Genomic DNA, 23,075 nt, shown 5'->3' with positions numbered 1-23,075 from the left:
ATCTTGAAAACAAAAAAATGTGAATGCACAATTTGCATCAACAAGGATGTGAACAGATGGAAATAAATTGATTTTGTTCCCCACTTGTTTCACCATCCTCATACAAATTTGTTGTGAACTTTTTTTTCTTTAAATTAAGTTCAAGGGAATAAAAGTAATTTGAAGTCATCTTAATTTTGGGGATTAGACCCAATTGGAGTTGGAAAACAACTGACTGACATGTAGCATTTAAGTTTGTGAAATAAAAATAAATCAGCTTCCAGTCCTGTGACCAGAAATCTCTGCTACAATGTTGTACTGCCTTATATCAAAATGTATGGGACATTAAAACTATTATAATGCTAGGAAATAAATTTATATTATTTAAATCATCTGTACCTTATCACTGATATAATTTAGTAAAAAAAAATCTGATTCAAAATCTCTCTGAGAAAAGAGAATATAGAGATTATGTAACCATTTTTCAATGATAGTCGCTTCCAATCAGTTACTAAACAGACTTCTGCCTTCAAGTCAAAGCTATCATCTAAGGCCGTCAATATAAATATACTGTAGTCAGAAGAAAACTACTGACATCATCAAACAATCAGCTAAAACTCAAGCATTGTAACATATGTTAGAATTAGCTTATATGAGAGACAGCAGAAAGAAAGGGAAATGTCAGAGCAAGCAGTAGTTTGTATTTATTTTTTTAACAGGTCATTATTTTTTGTAACCCCAAACCAAGAAAGAGGAATGATACCACAACTTAGCTATTTGCCAGCTGACTGGGCTCTTCCAGTTATACTGTGGTTTACAAAATTCAATGTCTAAATTTAGACTCAGGATGAATCTTAAATAAAGAACAGCTATTACTCAAAGTTTCAAGCTTACATTACGAGAAATGGCTCTTTGCTTTTTATGAATGGTCTGAGTCAGCTCCTGGCTGCTCCAAAAAGATGAATGAAGATCAGTTTTGTGTGGAGACTGTGAATTAGATCACTACGGGACAGAGGCGGTTCAGCCGGATCATCTGGGATCCCTGTGAGGCTTACAGACAAAGACAATACTGTTATACAGACTGACCCATTCGAGAACATTTTACTTCCTGTCCCACCAGCCTTCAAAGGTTTTTTGCATTTCAGACGTTAGCTCCCCAGAGAAGAAATGTTTTTTTATAATGTAAATCTCTGTATTTGAAAAAAAAAAAAAAAAAACATCTGGAAAAAATTCTCTCACCTTTTTCTTAACTATTTTGGTGGTATGACTAAAGTACAATTTATGTCACATTTCGCTTGAAATGCAGCATAAATGCAGTGGGTTGATTAGCAAACCAATCCATCAACAGCACAATGTCAGTTCAAGTTTTACCAAAACATGTTTTAAATTTTCTGGAACACCTTCATCTTTCCAAATTGACTTTGAGAAAAGTATTTTTCCAAATCCCATCATCAGTGATATCTCATCAACCGTTTGTTCCTAGATTCGCTTTTCTAAACACACAAATGACATTACAGGGATTACAGTGCCATAATGAAAATACCAGGCATTTTATTTCTGTATAAAGTCAATGAGATGACAGGAGGTATGGTTCTAAGATTACGCTACCTTGACATGGCTCTGAGCACCCAGGTTGTAGATTTCTGTTGGCTTCACCTCATTGATAATTTTCACCAGACAGGTGCTGTCAGTCAGGTCACCATAATGTAGCTTCATGTCTTAAAAAAAGTAGCATACATGGTTTTTTTCATCAAAAGGTGCATGGGAGACATGCTATTTTGAATATTTTATAAATTTATCTTAATTAATATCTTAGAATCATTTAAAAATAAAGAGTAAAACCCTCCAGTGCTGTTTTAAATAGATCAGAAAATGACCATAATCAGAAAAGATGACTTGCTGGTCAGTCTAATTTCACAAAAACAATCATTTTAAAACATTTTTGCTGAAAGAATTACTAAAATGATTTTTATGTGTGGATAAAGCATACATTCAAATGGAGGTAAAGATCAATTTTGTTGAAGCTTGTACATAAAAAAATAAGTCTTTTGTGTTTAACAGTTGTTCACAAATTGGTGCTAATTGGTTTACGACTGGGACCAATAGTGCAGACGTTGTCAACAAAACACTTACTGCCCTCCGTATGTGTCTGTGGGTTTTGGTAAAGATGCTCGATCCGACCTGTGTTGAAGGAGCTGGAACGCCGCAAAATACCATGAACCTGAGGAATAAGAGAACAGATAAGACTGAAACTGCAAAGACTTGGTGGGCTTATTCATAAGGAGTATTTTTTTAACTTTTTATTATTATTTACACAGTTACATTCCCCAACGAGTTACATATTTTCTTCACAATTTTTTCATGAATTGATATCTATGAACTGACTTAATTATGCGATCTAAGACACAACTACTAAATCAATTTCTTCATTTTATACAAGTTATTCTGGCAAAGTAAAAAGTATAAAACATACAAAATAATACTTGGCCATAAATTTAAACCATAGAAAATATGAGACCATTCAACCTTTTCAGATGTTACCATTTCTTAATCTTAGAGTCTTTCTTCTGGGCTTGTTTATCCCTAAAGACATCTTATAGTTCATATTTTCTTTAATTTTGTCATTTTATTTGTCTTCAGAGCCTTTAAACTTTAAATTTTAGGTCATTGAAGCACTTTTGACACTTATCTAGTAAGTAACCCATCTTGTACAATTTTGTTTCAAATAAAGAACCTTAAATTTAAATTTATACTTATTTAATCATTTACAAATCAATAGTGCCTATGTAGATAGTAGTTTTAAAAAACTCTAAAAGCCAGAACGTTACTTATGATGCTGTCAAAAATGTGGCTGCACCTAATTTTGGTGCTAGTTACCTAAGAAAGAAAGTTTGGCACAACCACTGTCAGCCTGCCCTGTAATGAAGAAACAGATTCCTCCTTCTGTTTGGAAACTTTGGTCCAAAACTTGGTAAGAATCATCATTTCTTTTAACTGCTCTCCTAAATAAGATCTGTTTCTATAAAGCCAGACATCTTGCTTGCATTTTAAATAAAAATGTCACACGAGTATGAAAAGCTGAGAAATAGAATAAGCTTGTTTACTTTGCTTCATTCAGCTTAGCTTTTATTTCTAAAAGTTTTCTGAAACAGTAAATACGTTACATTACAAAATACTGATATTACTTCAGCTCGGTGTTTAGTTATTGCCGTCTGATCTGTGATCTTTCCTCCACATTCAGTAGGGGTTTTATGAGGAAGGCCTGCTCAGGGAAGATAACAGGACCTGTTCCAATGGGAGTCCATTAGTGGGAGGACACTGTGGCCCGACCTCACTTCCTTTATTCACTGTGCTCTTCCTGCATGCCTCTGCACTCCTCTTTATTGCCACCCTTTCCCCCTCCACACCGCCTTATCAGTCAACCACCTCAAGCTGGAGCTCATCCACTTCCTGCCTGCTGTCCCTGAGCTGGGCAGCAGATGGAGCAATAAAAGCAGATTAAGATGAAGGTCAGTGTTTCTTTAATCAAGTTAGAGTCTTTATGCAACTTATCTAGTTTTTGCTCTTTATTACACACATTTATATATAATTTTCTGCCTTTTTGTGTTACATCTAAATGTTTCTTATGAAACAAATTTCAGTACTAGTATGCTTTCATTTATCAAATTTGAAATGATTTGCAAGGCATTCTGTCTTCTTAACAAATACTAGCCTGGTTACTTCCAGACTAGTAGCATCAACACATCACTTTGAAATAACCTACTAACATGAAGTACACTAAAAAATCTCAAGGAGGTAAAGATGTTGAAACAATGGGTTAAAAAGTCATTTCTAAGGCTTTGGAACTTCAGTAAACCACAGTGAGAGCCATGAAATAATAAACAGAGAACACATGGAACACTGATGACCATTATTAGAAATGGCCACCCTCGCAAACTTAAAAAAGCTTTGTGGGGGCGTCACATGGCGCAGTGGTTAGAGCGGGTGCCGTGTATTCGGAGGTTCCAAAATCAGACGCGGACGTCCCAAATACGACTCCTAACCTCGGCTCCTTTGCTGCATTTTACTCCCTTTTCTCTGCCCCCTTCCTGTCAGATTACCGTTACATAACAACCACTAGTGCCAAAAAATTCTTTTAGTAAAAAGGCTTTCTGAAACTAGGCAGCCTGATATGAAAAGTCATTGCCCCTAAAACCAGCAGTACCACTCTAGATGTGCCATTCAGGATGGCAACAACTGCCATTTGGTATTGTCCTTCTTTAATAAAATTGTCTTCATTCAGACGCATCGGTGCCTTTTGTAAGCATGAACATAAGTGACTTGGTCAATCAAGCCAATAGCTGCTCAATCAGATTTGGATTTTATTTTTACCATTTCAGAGGAGCACATGCTGGTGTACAAGCAGTAGTTCAGATGTTCTGGCTTCTTCGGTAAACCTCCCGAATGGGTCATTGATGTATTGTTGGTGTAATTTTGGGAGGCCAGTCACTTCTTGGAAAGTTCCACCTTGTTCATGTTTTAACTTTTTATAAATAATGACTATTACTTTAGGTTGTTAAAGTCCAGTAACCTTAAAAATAACTTTGTACCCCATTCTGTTTCTTTTATTTAAGCCTTCTTTGTGTTGTCAGAGTTCCATCTCAGAGTTTTCTACAGTTCTGTAAGTAGTCTGACGTCATTATTTTTCCTCAGGTTATCTGTACCTGATGTCATAAGTTGTTTGGGACCAAAAAGGCAAAAGATTCCTTAAGAAATCTGTTAGTGGCAAATATTTGTTTGTCGGCACTGCTGCAAGACCCCTAAAAATACAACAAGCGTCAGATGAAAGTTGATGACCTCACTCTTAATGCTGTATGATAGCAACAATTTCCTGAGAATTAGTGGGACCCTTGGGTAAGCACCACAGTCAGGGGTGAAAGAGCTCATCCAACAGGAGGGTCTTATCAGGGCGAGGTGTGAGAGAACCAGTGTCTGTAAGAGCTGTCAAATCACCATTCCCCCTGGAGTTCCCACAGAGGTGGCTGGATGCTGCTTATCGAGGGAATGTTGCTGTGTGGATGTTGGCCTTCATGACTATCGACATTTATTTCTTATGCGTCTGTGAGGACGTCTGAGCGTCTGAAGAAAAAAGATCTGTTTCTTTTTAAGGTTGCAGTGTGTGACCTGTTTCTCTCACCTCATAGCCTTTAGCAAGTAGGAACTCAGCCAGGTAGGAACCATCCTGAAAAGAAAGACAAGACTTAGGAATAATGCATACAACTAGAAGAAGCCACACTGTTCCATTTGGATTACTTGCTGATCTATCTTTCATTTGCAACAGAAAACTTTAAAGTATTGTATTGCTCAACAAGTCACAAATACAATAAGTATGACTCTGAAAAGTAGGAACAGTGCACACTACAGCCATCTTTACTGATACAATTCATCAGCATAACAAAATGGCTTGTGTCACCAATGCAGTATAAACTTCAGGTAGACTGAAAGAGGACAATAAGCTTAGAAACAACATACCTTCAGAAACATACACAGAATTTGTAAGATATGTACATTACTCTGACCATGTAAACAAGTAAGTAAATACCATAAATGCAAAGCATATCACAACACAACAATTCACCCTTGAATGACCAATGGGCGATCATGTCCTCATGTTAACCATATAACTGCATGAAAGAAACTAATAACTCACAGAAACATGAACCACAATAGAAAGATAAATGAATACCCAAAATCATTTCTTTGTGTGAAGCAAGTTTTCAATACGATTAGGTACTTTAATACTTAATGTACTATTTGCTAACTAAGATTATTTACTGAATGCCAGGCGTGCTCATTTGATGAAAAGTAATAAAAACCCTTAAAATATAAGCAAAAATTAAAAAGAAAATGATCATAGTACAGTTTTCAGTTTTCTAGAGTATTCGGAAATGAAAAACATATTTTTTTACTTTTAGGTTGATGCATGAAATTATTGATGATTATGAAACACGATAGCCAGATTTAGTGGCATAATGTTGCCCAGAAAGGATCGTAGTACTTGGGGAAAAAATGACCATAAATTAATTCATAACTCAGTTGTTTTTTCCACATACTTAGAAATCAAATAATTTAAAGGTCAATAAAATACAATGACATCTTTAGTGATGTTGGAAACAACCCTTAGGAAAGCTGTATGACACAGCCCAGCAGTATCATGAGAGTCATGGGATCAGATGCAACATCCGCATGAATCTGGAACTCTTGGCTAACCCATGTGTGAGCAAGCACTGTCAACAAGGTCTAATTTGCTTGCCACATTTTCTTTCCTGCTCAAACTTTCCAATTGCACTCTATGAAAGACTCTAAGAAGTCATAGCATTCATCTATTGGTAGCCTTCATAAACTACATAGACAAACACACACATATACATACAGTGGTTCACAAAACAGCCCTGTGCTTCTCTTCTTGTCCAAGTCTGAAGTGAGAGATCAAAACAATCTGCTCTGAGCTCTGACAAGCATCAACATATTTTGGGCTATATGAGCTCCTGTTTTGAAATGACTAAAATTAAGTTTCCCTGAGATCTACCAAGCGATCGAGTTTTCAGATGACGAGGTGATTTAAACTCACTGAAACACATAAAGTAAACAACTTGAGTGTTTGAAAAAGAAAAAAGAAAAAGAAATAGCGGGTAGCAATGACAAAAAAAACAAAAAACTGATTATCGGAGATACAGAAAGCCAACAACATTAAAAAGTTGTAGACATGAACTCACAAACTTATTTATTTTGGATGTCCAAATAATACAATGTGCTATTGTTGTCAAACAAATTAAATTGAAGAAACTGACCTCGTTGTCATGAAGAGCAATGTTTCTAGTCTGAATTTGACTAGATTCAAAGCATGATCAAAATATACAAAATATTCTAAAGCACTTCATGTTTTAGAAGTGTTTTGTGGCTGTAAAACTTCTCAGGCATGTATACCTAAAGGATAATCAACTTTGTTGTATATCTTTTCCTTCTGGATACAAACAGAAGAGTCCACACTAAATTTGTCTAAAAAGACAGAGAACTCTTCATGTACTTGCTGTGTGGCAAAAAACATTTTGCAAATCATATGCAAATGCTTTTAATGATCACTTTCTTCAGCAACTGAAGAAAAATAAAACAAAAAAGCAAGATATTTTTCATTTCCCCAAGGCACAATCCTTTGTGGTGTGAGAGAAACAAATGACTTTAAGAACAAATACCGTGAGGATTGGTGCGTAATTAAAATAGATTTTAGTTCCTGCCTTCAGTTTTATGTTCTTATGTTGTCTTTTCAGGATTGTTCCCGGGATCTGCAGGTTGAGCAGCATGAAAGTTGGTTGGCACGGATGCCAAAGCTGTTTTTGCGTAAAGCAAGGGTGATACTCTAAGCACTGGCACCCTCTCATCCATCCAAGTAGCGTTCAAAGCTCCAGCTGGTGTCATGTTTTCCTGTCCTTGTGCCAGGGTCAAAACGTTCCATGCAAGTACAAAACGGGAAAAAAAACAAGCTTAAAGTGCTTCAGCTCTGCCTCTAAACAAGAAGCTCCTTTGAGGCCACATTATCCCATAAACCCTGGCTTCACCTCCTTGTTTCCTGTTTTGGGGAGCTGTGTGCTGGAAGCCACAGAGGCAGACATACACACAAATACGTAATGCAGTCACCTGTCAGACCAGCGGCCACACCACAAACTCACCAAAAGTTCATTTAGGAATGTGACAAAATGATAACCTTGCTCTACAAATAAAAGTCTGGTCAAGTGATTGAAGAAGACCTTCAGTGGTTCAAATGATTCATACAGTAGTCTTATTGGAAACTAAGTATAAAACTCACGAAGGCATTAAAAAGATATTGCCTGCAGGAAATGCAGATCAAGTTTTTTTTTTTACTAAATAAATCAAATCTAGACAAGTAAGAATAAGCAGAGATAAAGTGTGAAAAAATAATTAAGCAAGTGAGGATTGTGAGCATATATTTTTATTTTACCAACCAAAGTTGTAAAAAAAAATCTGTCCTCTATGATTATTTTTATTAATGTTTTATTAATAAGTTAGCAATTTGGTAAAATATATAAAACAGACATTCACATTTCCACGAGTCTAGATAAAACTTCAAAACCAAAACTATAAATTACATTTTAATTTTATGAAGGAACAAAAACCAGGCTGATTTAGACATGAGAGATGTATATTTATGAATAAAGCAGAGATGATTAAAGAAATAATGTGAGAGTTGGCTGCCCTCTCCTGGTATAAAAGCAAAATTGGGAAAATATAATTTTTAATACACTCCCCTCTGATTCACAATCAAGCCACCTGTCCAAGGAGCCAGCATAAAACACTCCAAACTATGTCCAATATGCAAGAAACTCTGAAAGTGTCTGCAGCCATGAGGCATACATCTATGTAAACACAGGAGCCAGGCGTGCTTTAATCCATCATTGTGTGCAGACTGCAAATGAATCACTTTAATGTGTTTTCTTTAGACCGCAGGCAGAAGCTGGCACACACGGCAGCAGCCTGTAATTACGTCTGATACAGCGTAATGACGCTGCAATCACAGACCTTAACACACACCGGTTTGGATTTCTAACCTTACTAGGACATTATACCAACTTCCACTGACGTTAGAAATTCCTTCTGTGACCAACACCAAAACTAGCCCTAATAATTAACCTAAGCTTAGTCTGTTCCCTAGCCCTATATCCCAAAACACTGTTCCATTATCACCAGGCTTTGGTCCCTATAATGTCCATCGGTCTGAACAAGCAAGGTGACTGCATAGGTCATTGCAAATCAAGAATAAAAATGACTGAAGGAAGAGATATTCATTTCAAACAAATATGTAAATTACCAGTTAAGAAATTGAAATCATTTTGAGCTTTAGCAGCTGTTCTTGTTTGATCAATCAGCAAGATCATTGCTTCTTATACCAACATCTTAAGGTAACCTTACAAACTTGATTAGATGAGCCTTCAAAAATTCTAATTTTGAAGGTAAAATCAAACATGTAATCCAGGAATATATCTCAAGTATGAACCATGTGACCAGTAACAAAGCTGACATGCTAAAATCATTTCTTTTTTTATTCTCATAAAAACTAGCAGAGTATCTAATTTGAATCAGTAATTATAGTAAACTTTTGTCATTCTGCACACTACACTTCTTGGCACGGTTTGTGCTACCCCTGAAGTCGTTAAGAAAACGGGAATAATGGTGCAGGAAGTGCTAATGGACACAAATCTCGCTGAGTGGACAGGGTAGAACTGGTTAAAGTCATGCCAAGAGAAGGGGCTAACATTGCTTCTAAGTTAACTTCAAAACTTCAAAGAATGTCCTTTGGACAGATAAGATGTGGTCATAACGCAGACTAAAATTTTAGGGGCAAAGAACCTAAACAAACAGCACAAATGGACTGAACTTAAAGCTGAAGATAAAATAAATACAAAATATGGAAACTCCTGGAGGACATTTTTTGGAAAGGCTTTGGAAAACACTTATTTTTCACCAAGACAACAAGCTTAAGCATCCAGCTCAGGGTTTCCCCCAGAAAACTTGCTAAGCCTGGTGGTCGGGATGTCGAGGCGATCCACCGGGGTTTTGTATTAAAAGATGTTGAGTAGACAGGAAACGTAAAAATATTACTGGGTAATGTTACTGGAAGACATTGCCAGTAAACGCTATTTAAACCCACAACTATTCTTAAAAACAACAAATCAAAGAATACAATTAAAATTAATATTAATTATTTGCACTTCTGTTTAATCCAAATTAAGTCAGCAGCTCCATAAAGCCCCCAGATGCCCTATAAATATTAATATTTTAATACAGACCACAGTTACATAAATGTAACATTGTTTAATGAGATTATCAATGCTGCTAAATTTGATTTAATGGTTTCAGCATACATAAATTAAAATATTTTAAGTTGTTTAACATTTAAATGTAACATTTTATGGAGCTGGCAAGTTTACCATGTAAAAGTTCAAAGAACAATATTCATAGTTAGATTGTTTTGTTACCACAGCAACAATCTGATGCTGTGAGCTTAATCTTTGAGTTTGAGCTCTGTTTGTTCACAAATACAAATGAATAAACTGCAATTATAACTTATTGCTTTTAGATTGGCCAATTAAACTACCACCCCTCTCCCAGATTAAATCTAACACAGAAGCTGTTAGAGGTGATGATGTTTTAGCAACAAAAGGGGCCTCTAAGTTAAATTCTGCTCCAGGCCTCATACAGCCTTGGACTGGCCCTGCATGGTGAGTTACATCCGCTGCACTGCGCAGATGCTCAACAAATGGGAGATTTAGTTCTCTAGAGAAACATAATTCCTCACAGGGGGTTGATGTAAATATCCACACATCTCCTTTGAGTGAAAGGAGGCGCGCAGGTAAACTTCCCACATCCAGCTGCTGCGAGACAACGCGCAGAGGTGCCAACGGTGTGATTGGTCCGTACTCCTGGCTTTAAATGCATCAATTATAAGCCGATCTTCTATAAACATATTTGTTAAGAACAAATCTGCCAGTGAAACGCTCAGAGCAACAGAGACGCTTGCAAAACTAATAAATAAACAAATTAAGGGATTTTTTTTTTCTTCCTAAAAACAAAAACAAGCAAGGCTTAGCCTGGCAGGGGGCTAGTAAAGCATGGCAGGCTGCCAGGTTTGTAATACACTGGGGGGAAACCCTGCAGCTAAAGCTACACAGGCAAGGTTTGAAGATGACAGGTGGATGTTCTGGAGTTGCCCAAAGCCCAGATCTCAACGTGATAGAGAAATTTTGTCAGAACTTGAAAAGGGCTCTTCACGTCAGACCACCACGCAACGTGACAGAGCTTGAACAGCTACAAAGGGAAGAATGGAGGAAAATTACAGCGTCCAGATGTGCAGTCTGACTGAGATCAGTCCACACAGACTTTGTGCTGATTGCAGCCAAAGGTGCATCTACTAAATTCTGAATATTTATGCAGTCACTTATTTGTGTCTGCAAATATTAATTACTTTGTAGAAATCAGTTTTCACTTTGATATTAAAAGGGTTTTCTTATTTTTCTTTGTCAAATAAGACTAAATTTATTGATCTGGATTGATTTGTTAAAGCAATAAAAATGGTAAAACGTTCAAGCGAATCAATACTTCTTAGAGGCACAGCATTTAGTCACTACATTTCTACACTAGAAGTAAATATCCACTCATGAAGAATCAGTCAGGATGCTACTACAAAGTCTCTAACAGCCACTTAGGAAAATTTGCTTTAAACGAATAATGACGTCATTCAAGTATTTAGCATATCTTCAATGCTAAATCTGGGTTTTAGTTTCTGGCGGTTCACCTATACAGTCCTTGTCACATGTTTTTCAAACTGTAAACTAATGAAAACTAAGTCAAGAAGAAGTCTGTCCTAAAAATAAACTAGAGCTGGAGCTAAAGCAATTCTCCCTTTTGGAATAATGTGGTGCGATGGCAGCAGGGAGAGCTCCCCCAGAGCATATTGCTCCTTCCAGTGTAATAAAGTCAGCCATTCTCACTTTCACACAATTCTAGACTTATGAAAACATACTTATGAATATCATGTTGCCTTTCTACCATGAGATCAGCCAAGAATATTATGCTTTGGAACTTTAAAACTGCCTGCAATTTCCTGTGGTGGAAAACCCCCTGAAGAGAGCATTTTGTTAGGTTACATTTATATTGTTGATGAATCAATAAATCTAGTTTGTACAAGACATCTAATCTGGTAGCAAAATGAATGTAACATTTTTATATAAAATCCAATCACTTCTTCCTTATCTGAAATGTAATCATCATTAAAATGTTTCTGCTTAGAAAACAACTGAATCTATCAAAGAGGAGTTGTTTTTGTATGATGGTGGGAAAATAAAGTAATTTTAAAGATAGTTGTGCCAATTATCATAGAAGCTGGTTGATAAACTTCACTCTTAAGGCAGCTAAGGCAAGCATGCAGCTAATTCAGATTTTTACAACTGCAGCTGAACTCATATCTACTCCTGCATTAAGAAGTCCTCTGCCAGACTTCTGTCAGAGGAAGAATCAGTCTTTAAGGAGCCTTCAGCAGCCATTATGAGCAACAGAGGAGATGTGCGCATGGATTCTTAGCTTATGATTATTGTTGCTGGCACTTGCTCAGAATTTATCCTGTGTTGCTAACGGTGGAGCGAATGGAAGGAGGCGAGGAGGGAATGAGCGGATTAAATAGGAACAAAGACAGAAGGGTGAACAGGAGTAACATCAAACAGTTTGAGGGGTCAAAACTCAACATATTGATGTTTTCTCAGACAGAGTGGAAAAGAGATGTTTAACAGCTCAAAGGCAGAGTAAAGTTTTATTGTCGCACAGAGAGCTTGAAGCTGTCCTTTCTGTAACCCTGAAGTATCATCCAGAACCCCCTGCACGGCCCTGCTGTTACGGCTTGGCACGCAGGTGGTCTCCTATAACTCACACCATCTCGGCCCCAATACTTCACACCGAGACAACGCTCAGAAATATTCCGAATGAGCAGCATGCTGTCCTGGAATTTATGAACAGTAGTTAGCGAGGTGATTTACGGATTCGCCGTGACTCCTGCGGGCCCAATGTGTGATTTCTGAGATGGTGTATCCAGATGCCTCTTGCATGAGCTCTCAGTATACCTCAGTAATGCCATGACGGGAAAAATAAAAATGAATTAATGCTGTTATTCTTCTTGTCTGTTAAAGAGGGCAAGGGCAGATGGGGGTTTGGAAAAGTGCTGCTCAACACGGGAACGTGAGACTTTCCAGGAGCTCCGATGGCCGCCTCTGAAAGGCCGCATTCTGGGAATGCTAAGAGTGACGGCTGCTGCTTCAGACCATAGCATTTCCTACAGCTTGAGGCCTATTTGCTCTGATCATCATCTGCTACACACAGACATGTGGATGCTTCAACACACAGCACATGCTCAAATGCAGGTGCTCTAACAAGCAAATAAGAAATTTTGACAGGCAGTTGTGTTCTGTATTCACTTTTTGAGCAATATTGTGAAGAATTAAATACTAATACAATATATAAATATCATTTGGTCTTTTGAAAACATTCTTTAAAAATCTAACCCTAACTCATTGACTCACTGTAACGCTTGTGATTTGCTGTAAGAACAAAAGGTTATTATTTTAAAGCTTACGGGTGGATTTTAGAGCTACACTAAGAGATTTTTTTTTTTAATTATGAGAAAAATGTCATAATAATATGACAAAATAATCATACTATAAGCAGAATAAAGATACAATGTTACCAGAGGAACGACAAAAATTACAAGAAAAACTGAATTTTTCTCGTTCTAGTGAGAAAAAAACTTCAACAGAGTTGTCAAGATCTAACGTGACCAGACTGGCTAGTCTGTGTTTTTTTCTTCTAAATGGACACAGTTGTTTGTTTTTCTACTACTGACAATAATTTCATGCTGATGTGTTAAAAGATATTGTATTCCCTTATTTGCAAAACACATGCTAAAGAATAACTACACAAGATGCTCAACATTCCTCAGTTTAACGCTGTGGTACGACTGCTTGTTCTGATAGGATTTCTCATAAAATTACTAGTTTGTTCTTATAATATTACTATTTTATTCTGGTAATACTCTGACTTTATTTTGGTATTATTATGAATTTATTCTTGTAACTATTTAAAACTAATTACTCAGAGACTGGCCCTATAACTCTTCTAAAAACTGACCTCAACATCAATGTAAACTGAATTAGCCTTAGCGTTTTCTTTGATCATAATTTTTCACTTTTTTGACAACAAAATTAATGTAGAAAAACGTAATTTGAAATCTGATTGATCAAAAGCCTTATTTAGATAAATCAGTTTTGGCTAATGTTTATAAAACATTCAATTTTAAGTAAATCAAGTTAAGTGGACATTAAACTTGGATCAATAAGGTTATTCTAATATTACTTTATGATTTATGTACAATGTGAAAAAGTAATGTTACAAAAATCTCGCAGTTTGAACTGAAAGCACACCTAGTCGTTTGCGATTCTGCAGCAGGAGTTCAGATAAGAACCAAGAGTTAAAGTTTCCTTTTATGTTAAACTCATCTCCTTAGCTGTAACACCCTCAATAGATCTAGTTAAAGAACCTCAGATCTTCGTATTTTCCGAGAAGACCAATTCACTTTCAAACTGCAGGTTTACTTGTGAGTTTCAAAGTAGAATGGGAGGCATATTGAACCATTTTTAGTCTACTTTCCTGTGATTCTGATTCCAGTTTTAATTAGGGAGACAGTGTGTCCACTTGAACTTTGCAAAAAAATTGAGACAAAATCTTCATCTCAATATTAATCTGTGTAATGTTGAAATTGCAAATGATTATATTGAGGTGATAATTGGAAACCGTGGGTTAATTATAATCAATCATAACATTTTCCTGATATCATGTAGCCCTGCAGTCTACTACAAAGTCTTAGTTTGAAACAGTACTTCATAAGAAAGTCTAAAGTTATGACTGGATGAAATGAAATTAAACAGCTCTTGCCCAAGACTCCTGACAGGTTGGCTGAACTGAGCACCTTTATCTTCAAATATCTCTCATCACAATACAAATACATTAAAACAACACGATTGTCAATTTGTGTTTCTGCTGCAGCATTATTTCTGCTGAAAAAATATGTTCCTGTCTACTGTTAGTTACTATGTGGTTGACTGATCCAGTCTGTCAAAAGTTGGACATGAAATGGATCTGTTTATTTTGTAACACCCGTTGAAATGACTTTTTCTGCAAATAGATTTAACATAAAAGGAACTGAGTCCAAATGAAGAAATTTAAATATACACAAACAAGACCACTCTTTCAACGGACACAGTTTTGATCTGGATATTTATAGAACGCAGCCTGGCTTCACGTCAGAGTAAGGCTTATTGTGAAAATAAGTTCTTCATTTACTAAGTGAAACCACATTGACAAAACTCCAGCCTCCAGGTATAAAAACATCAAGAACAAATGTCACGCAGGTAACATAATGCACATCTGTAGATATGAACGGATTGCGAACTGCAACACCTCAATCCAGTATGGTCAATCTGTCTCCCCTATTTACAAACATTTGTATAAGTGTTATTTAATTTATTGAAGACTTTTCTCTTAACAAAAAAAAAATGTTTCAATATAAATTTGTATAAATTCAAAATGATAATATCTGAATGTTTTAAAATATACAGACCATTACAAATCTACCGAAGCAGCTTAAACTAAAGATGATTAAAAAGTAGTTCTGTGAAGGAACATTTGAATCTGCTGCCCCCGAGTGGCCAAATGATGTGGATTACTAAACCTAATTTAATTATTGCTTCTTTTAAATCCACGTGTTGCAGTTAGTATGCCAATCGTTTTTATGGATTTACCTGAACTTTGACTTTACATTGCAAATATGGGGAAATAAAATACACTACTCCATCATAAATTAAAATGAAATTTAGCATTTTGTTGTTGTATTGACTTCTTTTAAAAAAGAAAAAAAATAAGACAATATTTTTTATGTCATCGGTGTACAGTCTTAAATGATTACATATATTTTGCCATGACTATTAACTTTAAGGATATGCAACATAAATATTGGTTTTAAACTGTAAGCAATTCCATTGCACAATACTGAAAGTGGATGTTCACTTGGTTTATGTAAAAAGAGCCCTAAACATGTTGTCCAGTCCTAATTAAAGGGCTGTATGAAATAGGACCATCCAGTAGCACAAAAGATAGCTACTCATCATACATTAGCTTCAAGGAAAAGACAAGAATTGACACTTTCAGTACCACACAGCATATATTGAAATAAAAGTCTGCTAGAGTAGACACATTCAGATTGCAGTAATATTGAGAATGGCATGAATAGATGCATGTATGCATAAATGAGTATCATGAATGAATGCATCAATGTATAAATGGATGAATGATCATGAATGAAAAAGTATAGTTTTTCATGGTGGGGAAGCTTGGTGAAATGGCCACACCTCTAACAGTAATCTGACACTGAGTTGCTTCCTATGCCCCAAACAAAAGACTAACACAAATACCCCTTGAAATAAGACCTTGTAAACATTTTGCCATGAGGTTTAAAATCACCACAAAAGAGAACTTCTAAAAAAAAAATTATATTTAAAACTATGCCTTTTTGTTTCTACATGCTTAATATTAAACAAACCGTGCACAATTTTATGGAAAATAAACAAAGTTGAGAAACCAAAACATAAAAGTGGCTCAAACAATTAGGTTATTAATGAGGAGAATTGCAAATTGCTACTTTTCTGATTTGATTGTTTTCTGATAGAGCAAGAAGAAAGCTTTAGGGAATGGGACGCGAGTCTCTCTTTCTTCTAAACTGCTTGCTGTATTGAGCAAATGTTATTTTGAGTAAAATTTGCGAGATGTTTGTGATTTTATTTACAAGTGAATTTGGAAACTGAGTTCACAAAAGAGAAATTGTTTTCAGGGGCCGCATGAAATCATTTAGGAGAAAATAGACGGCCCACAACAGTCAAATAGATTCCTATTCAGTCAAATAGATTCCTATTTGACTCAGAATTTTTGCTTTTATCTATTTCAATATTTCCTTTTTACATGGGAAATTGAGAGGTTATTCTGAATTGCTACTAGCAGTTAAGTCACAAGACAATTTTACATAATTTGTGTATTATAGAAACATCTCCAAAAGTGCAGCGGTCACTTATTTTTTAGTCTTAGAAAATACTTAAGGTGATGTTATAGTTTCAAGATTGGCCAATCGCCGCATGTTATCCAAACCTATCAGGCAAGTTACTAAAATTGTTGGTTCTTGCAAAAAAGTATCAGAACACACAGTTTGTTTGAAGGTAACCAACTTCAACAGATGCCCCCCACACAACTTGCAGAACTTTAAGAATCTAATGTGAACACCTGGAGCCTGATTCACCATCACATCTACAGGGGTCTAGTGTGGAGTCCATGCCTCAACGGGTCAGGTCTTTATTTGACTGCAATCTGAACAACACAATATCAGGCTGGAGTGTTCTTGCTTCTAAACACAGTGAATAATTTGAATAAACAGACTTTATTTGCTTCTTGAACATGCTGTTTGTTCATATCAACCAAATATAAATGTCTTCAAAAACTAAAATCAAATGAAAGACATAAATGCACTGCAGCAACTATATCAAATATAAAACCAGCCATCCCTGTACAACTATTCATAACTCTTCCACATGAACAAGCAGATGCAGCATCCTGATTCAGACATTGAAAATATATCTCAATGTTTGCAACAAGACTGACAACTAAGTCCTTTTTTTACTGAGTTAATACAGAGTCTGCTTTTCAATGAAAGTATGGCAATGAAGACACAAAAAGCACTTTCTAAAATGAACTTTAGTTTTCTTTTGGGGGTTTAGGAACAATTTTAATTTTCACATAAGCATATGCCTTATGTATTGCTTTTGGAATATATTTTGAGTTTGCTTTCAACCACACCTCCACCCCACAACCAAGCCGGTAAACCTGTTCCCATCCCGGATGGGATGGTACCGGCAGTTGTGTGCATTGATAATAATCATTTCCTTGTTTCGTCACAGCCTTTTTTGAAGTGACACGCGAAGTGATGTTAATCGAAAACTAGCTAAACTTCATTAAAACGCATATCGCTGCAGTATATTACTCAGAGAGCCTCAAACAGACACACAACCACGGAAATACGACTTTCCAAAGAGAATGCCAACATAAGCATACAGAGACTTCCTGGAAAATTCACTTTAACCCATCTTTCATAGACAACTCAGTGCCTGAGAGCCTCCAGAAGCACCAGCAGGCTGTTACCTGACCGGTGATGCCGGTTACGACAGCGACATTCCTCTTCTTCACACCCTCTCCGTTGGCCGACGAGCCCGCCTTTGCAGCGTTGGAGCACTGAGCCATTTCTTTCTCAAGTCTTGACGGTTCACTGCGCCAAAAATACAACCGTTGGAACCAAACGAAGGTGAGATCTTGTTGGCAGCAGCCCGGGGACCAGGGAGCCTCCTCAGCATCCGTAAACCTATGACGCAAACCAATCAGAAGCCAGCAAGTGGGAGGGAGCTTTAAGAGGCGTGTGTCCGGAAAGGCTGTTTATCATAGCGCCCCAAATGGAGGGGAGAATTAACTACATCCGTACTGCTGTCATTCCTGGGTACAGGGGAGTGACAATTTAACAAATCAGTCATATTTGTAGGATGTGTATATGGAAGATCAATAGGGCCACTGAAAATATAATAACTATTATGACTTTAATCTCAGATTTGTCACTTTATTGACTTTATATAAGCTTAAAGTCAGATTAATTTTTTCCAGTGGTACTAATTTTCTAGTATAGAGGGCACTATATATACACTATATATATGTATATATGTATATATATGTCCTATTTGTTAGGACTTTCCAAAAAGTGTGACTGCATATACAAATGAAAACTGATTTGATTTGACTGATACAATTATATTTAAGCACATAACTGTTATCTTAAAGTTCTGTTTATGTGGCACTTTAAAAGAAAACAGAAACTGCTATGGCAGGCCAGATTTTTCCCTTAGACCTCGAGTTTGACACCTGTGATTCAATACATCTACATGTATTGGCAATATTTTTCCTACTTTTATTTGTTATGAACATCTGAATGTTACAGATTATACATTCCTACTTTTATGAAGGAAGTCACACTTACTCACGATCCAGTTGCATTTGATGAGCAATATTAACATCAAAGTCTTGATTTTTTTCAAAAGATTAAGTAAATAAATTTCTGCAAAAATCAGTTTTTTGTGTGTATCATTTATTTCCTACATTTACTGTATTTAAATCACAACATTTCACAAGAAGTCTTGAAAAAGGTATCATAAATTCAAATAAACACATATTCAAAACACAAAGCTTTTTAATTCAAAATAAATAATGTAACAACTCAGTGTCTTGCTTCTCCGCCACACTGAGCTGTACATTATACTTTAAATGTATGTGCATGACTACGTGAAACCACGTTTGTGTCCTCTGAAATAAAAACATCACATATTGAAGAAAGAATTTGCACTTCAAGTACAATCTGGTGCTGAACCAGTAAATAAATGAACATAAAATTTCACCTCAGTCATAAACAAGTATAAGTCTTAGGTAGTAACATGTATTTCATTTTGCCTTCATTGAAGGTGAGCTGGGTACTCCAAACTGCCAAAACCAAACAAGCAGGTGGGATGAATGCACACTGAGGTCAAGGCAGTCTACAGCAAAAAACACCAACACTGATATTATTGGGGCATTAAAGCTGAGATTTTCTCATATGTTAAGGAGACTTTTATGCCATACCACAATATATACACAATATAAATTAACACTAGGATGATACAGTTTTCGAGTTACATTTCAAATTGCCTTGAAGAGAAATAACATTATTATACTACTTACAAAATAAAAGAAAGAAACACATGGATTTATAAAAAGAAAATTACTTTTTCAAATTTGTTTGGTAACTCTTGGATGAACAAGGGAGAAAAAGTGTGCAAAGCACGCCAATGCTTGCAAAAAAAAGAAAAGCAATGTATCTGTTAAAATGTGCTAAAAGAACAGTTTTTCATAGGCACATGGTAGGTATCAAAGTGACACATCTTGCAGGGTTTTACTTTGGCAGTAACAGTACTTAATAAGAAAAAATCCTCAGTCAAACTTCAGGCAAAGTTCTTTGAATAATTTTGCAAGTATACAGTACGGGCAGCTTTAAAGGTTCAGACCTAAATAGTGTGCAGCTACGCAAAGGTAAAAATGTGAGGCAGAGAGTAATAATCCAGTGGCTATGCAGGTGCAGCAGTATTGGTCCAGTGATGGGCCCCAGGGCCATACAGTGTGACAAGGCAAACCAAGGGCCTGGTTGTTTCTGAAAGCAAAACTAAAAAAAAAGCAGGGTAAGAAAGAGTTTATAAACTGTAATTTGCATTTTATAAAAAAAAATATCTAAATGATGTCCGAGGGAGTATTCTCACCTGCTTAGCTCTCTGGGGGTGGAGCATGTGAGGAGTGACACTTGTTTTTCTGCAAACAGAAAATCCACAATGTAATCATCAAATTTCAGTTGAATTCTGTTTCAAAGTTTGCATTCACATGTCGAATTCTTTACATGTTTTTCTATAACTACACTAAAGATGTATACAAAACAATAAAAGCAAGCATGATGCCATGCAACACTGTAATAGCATGTTCCACCAGGCTAGATATATGGTACAAGTTGTTCAGCTGAAGTCCATGCTCTAAAATGGTCACCTTGAAGCTCAATCTGTTCCAAAGCACTAGAAAAATGGAACTGCTCTAAACACCAGTTTCTTATACACCATTCATTACCTCGATAAATTTCCACCTCCATAACTAATCTAAAAATGATCACACACATACAAAAGAACTAATCGACTATAGCCTGTCAACAGAGGGAGTTTTTTACCTTCTGATGTAGTCGATAGTGCAAATTTCGGTCGGACAGCCAGCCATGTCTGAGGGACTCTGTCGCGCTCATCCTCCAGCTCTTGCTTTTCACCAGCAGACGGGTGATAAAATCTTTGGCCTCTTCAGAAATGTCTCCAAACTCCTCCTCCTCGAAGTTCCACTGACAGGCCAGAATGTTGTTGAGTGTCTCATTGTCGTCGTCCCCCAGAAACGGAGACAAGCCACTGAGCCTGGACAGACAGGACACAGAGTTTTGGGACATGGTATCTTGCAGTGCTGCAATTTCCTCAATTTTCTGCCTGGAATATTTTTTTCCTGTAGGTCAGTCTGTGATGTAGCAAGCTGTAAGTGCAGATGACTGAGCATTTCTGACTTACAGCATGTATGTGATTACTCCAAGACTCCACATGTCCGTTGGGAATGAAACAAACTCATAATTGATGACTTCAGGAGCGAGGAATTCAGGAGTTCCAAAATTGACCCTTAGCTTCTCCCTGGGTTTATACCTTTTAGAAACAAACATTTAAGCTCTGCAAACATTGAATAAAACTTACAACAGATTGACAGCTTTCTATTTCTTACCTCCTTGCCAGGCCAAAGTCAATAATTTTGATCTTGTTTGTAGCTCTGCTGACACAAAGAATGTTTTCTGGCTGGAAAGAACAGTTTTTACAGCATAAAAAGCAAGCAATAGATAAGTATGTTACTGGAATACAAAATCCTAAGCAAGTTTACCTTGAGATCAAGATGCAGGATATAATTTTTGTGCATGTACTTCAGCCCTTCACAGATCTGACGGATGAACAACACAGTGTCTAGCTCGGTTAGGTTGTAGTTCTCATCGATGATGCGATCAAACAGCTCTCCTCCTTCCACACTGCAGCATGGAGAAACAAACATAGTTACAGCCATGGGGAGCTGGACACTCTGTTCCATTAATTGCACTCAAAAAAGACTTACTATTCCATAACCAGGATGATGTCATTCCGCGACTCAAAAGCAGCATAGAGTTGAATCAGGTTGGCATGGTTCAGCTGGTTCATCACCTGGATCTCGTTCCTTACCACCTCCTGAGAGACAAACATTCAAAAACCAGTCATCTTTCTGTCATTAGAATAAAAGTTATATTCATAGCGGTTTACTGGTAGCTTCAGAAGGTAATGTCATCCTGTACTTATGCTGCCATATCTACAAGCACATTATAGAAATGTGTTCTGGAATGTTGGATATCTGGCCCTGTTACCTCTATTAGGTAGAAATATGTTTAATTATTAAAGCCCTTTTTTCCATTAATTGGTTAGAAGCTTGAAAAATTTGGTGCACAATATCTTAAGATATTAAACTTGACGGTGCTGCTCAATTTAAATAACCTTACAGCAGAATATCTCCATGTGGCATTGAAACAGAAGTAAAACAAAACAAATACACATTTTCAAATGAATTGTGTTTGCCTTAAGAAAAGCAGCAAATGTTGAATTCAAAGTATGTATAGCAAAATAGAGCTAACTGAAGGGATTAAAATCAGCATTAAAAAAATATTTCTGACGTTCCATAATATAATAAATCATCTTTTTATTTCCAGAGAGGAAGACATAAAATGGTCACTAACACAAGGGAATATCCATTTGGGAATCACAATTTCAGTGAAGTCCTATGTGGCTTTCGAAATTAAAATAATTTTTATGACATTGAATATCATAAATCCAAAAAACTTTATGCTAATTAGAGAGAAAAGCCTCATGACATTTAACTCAATTTTTTAACTTTTAGCAACTTTAATCACACAATGAACCTAACAGATATCTACTTTGCTTTAACGAACGCTAAACGTCTATAAGCTCCATCTACAAATAGTTTGGACCAAAAAAGAGAATATTGTTACTATTATCAATTTCATTAACTAGATATAATATGGGAACTCTCCAACAGCTAGAGTCATTGTCTAATTAAATTATGCTTACTACAAAGTAAACAGTTGTTTTTCATCCTGCTCTTTGGAAAAAAACAAGTGAGTTGGGTGAATTCTTTACACTGAATCATATTGTATCTGTTCACAGATAGGCAGATGAACAGGTAATGCAGGAATTTTTACACCTTTGAATAGCTAAGTCACTCAGCTGTCTGTTGTCTGTTTGGATTTCAAAATGGATTTCAAAATGTCACTCAGACACTCAGATTTAATATGCTGCAATTTTTGGAAAGTATTTTTTCACATTCTATTTTTTTTTTTTTTTAATCCAGATTTTGAAAATAAAATGATCAAATTTTATACTTTCAGACATTTAACCTGAGCAGCAAGCATGGCCACACAGTCATTGTGGCTTTGCTCAATTTTAGATGATAAAAAGTTAAATATTCTAAATATGGGGAGGCATTTCTATAAATATTCTGTATTTTATTACTTTGTATTCCATTAAAACAACACCTAGACATACTCACTATTAAAGACGCCTCATAGAGTCACATACAATGACTGACTGAATATTCTGTACTATATTCAACATTAACAGGCTGTTCATTTCTGCACCTTTTCTTTCTGGCTCTTTGCTTTGATGATTTTGGCAGCCAGTGTCAGTCCAGATGAATTCTCCAGGCACTTGTAGACTTGTCCAAAACGTCCC

At 36.2% G+C, this 23,075-nt stretch overlaps 2 protein-coding genes across 5 annotated transcripts in view; both read right to left on the bottom strand.

Annotated features, from left to right (window-relative positions):
* gmds (GDP-mannose 4,6-dehydratase) overlaps positions 1-18,035 on the bottom strand; it is a 173,969-nt gene extending 155,934 nt beyond the window's left edge. The window contains exons 1-4 of the mRNA XM_005802297.3: positions 17,815-18,035; positions 5,156-5,200; positions 2,113-2,200; positions 1,588-1,697 (exon numbers count right to left, since the gene is read on the bottom strand). Coding sequence (XP_005802354.1) covers positions 1,588-1,697; positions 2,113-2,200; positions 5,156-5,200; positions 17,815-17,913 — 342 coding nt within the window. The 5' untranslated portion in view covers positions 17,914-18,035. The remainder of the gene's footprint in view (positions 1-1,587; positions 1,698-2,112; positions 2,201-5,155; positions 5,201-17,814) is intronic.
* A 746-nt stretch (positions 18,036-18,781) lies between these two features.
* Positions 18,782-23,075, bottom strand: part of mylk4 (myosin light chain kinase family member 4) — a 28,530-nt gene continuing 24,236 nt past the window's right edge. For all 4 annotated transcript variants that reach the window (XM_023340276.1, XM_023340277.1, XM_023340275.1 and 1 more), the window contains 8 exons: positions 22,982-23,075; positions 21,415-21,524; positions 21,190-21,331; positions 21,037-21,107; positions 20,832-20,960; positions 20,453-20,684; positions 20,001-20,049; positions 18,782-19,906 (listed from right to left, as the gene is read on the bottom strand). In XM_023340276.1, coding sequence (XP_023196044.1) covers positions 20,005-20,049; positions 20,453-20,684; positions 20,832-20,960; positions 21,037-21,107; positions 21,190-21,331; positions 21,415-21,524; positions 22,982-23,075 — 823 coding nt within the window. In that variant the 3' untranslated portion in view covers positions 18,782-19,906; positions 20,001-20,004. The remainder of the gene's footprint in view (positions 19,907-20,000; positions 20,050-20,452; positions 20,685-20,831; positions 20,961-21,036; positions 21,108-21,189; positions 21,332-21,414; positions 21,525-22,981) is intronic.

The sequence above is a fragment of the Xiphophorus maculatus genome, chromosome 9 (assembly GCF_002775205.1).
Source record: "Xiphophorus maculatus strain JP 163 A chromosome 9, X_maculatus-5.0-male, whole genome shotgun sequence".
Classification (NCBI taxonomy): domain Eukaryota; kingdom Metazoa; phylum Chordata; class Actinopteri; order Cyprinodontiformes; family Poeciliidae; genus Xiphophorus; species Xiphophorus maculatus.
The sequence above is the reverse complement of the archived record's forward strand: the minus strand, read 5'-3'. Positions and strand labels throughout refer to the sequence as shown.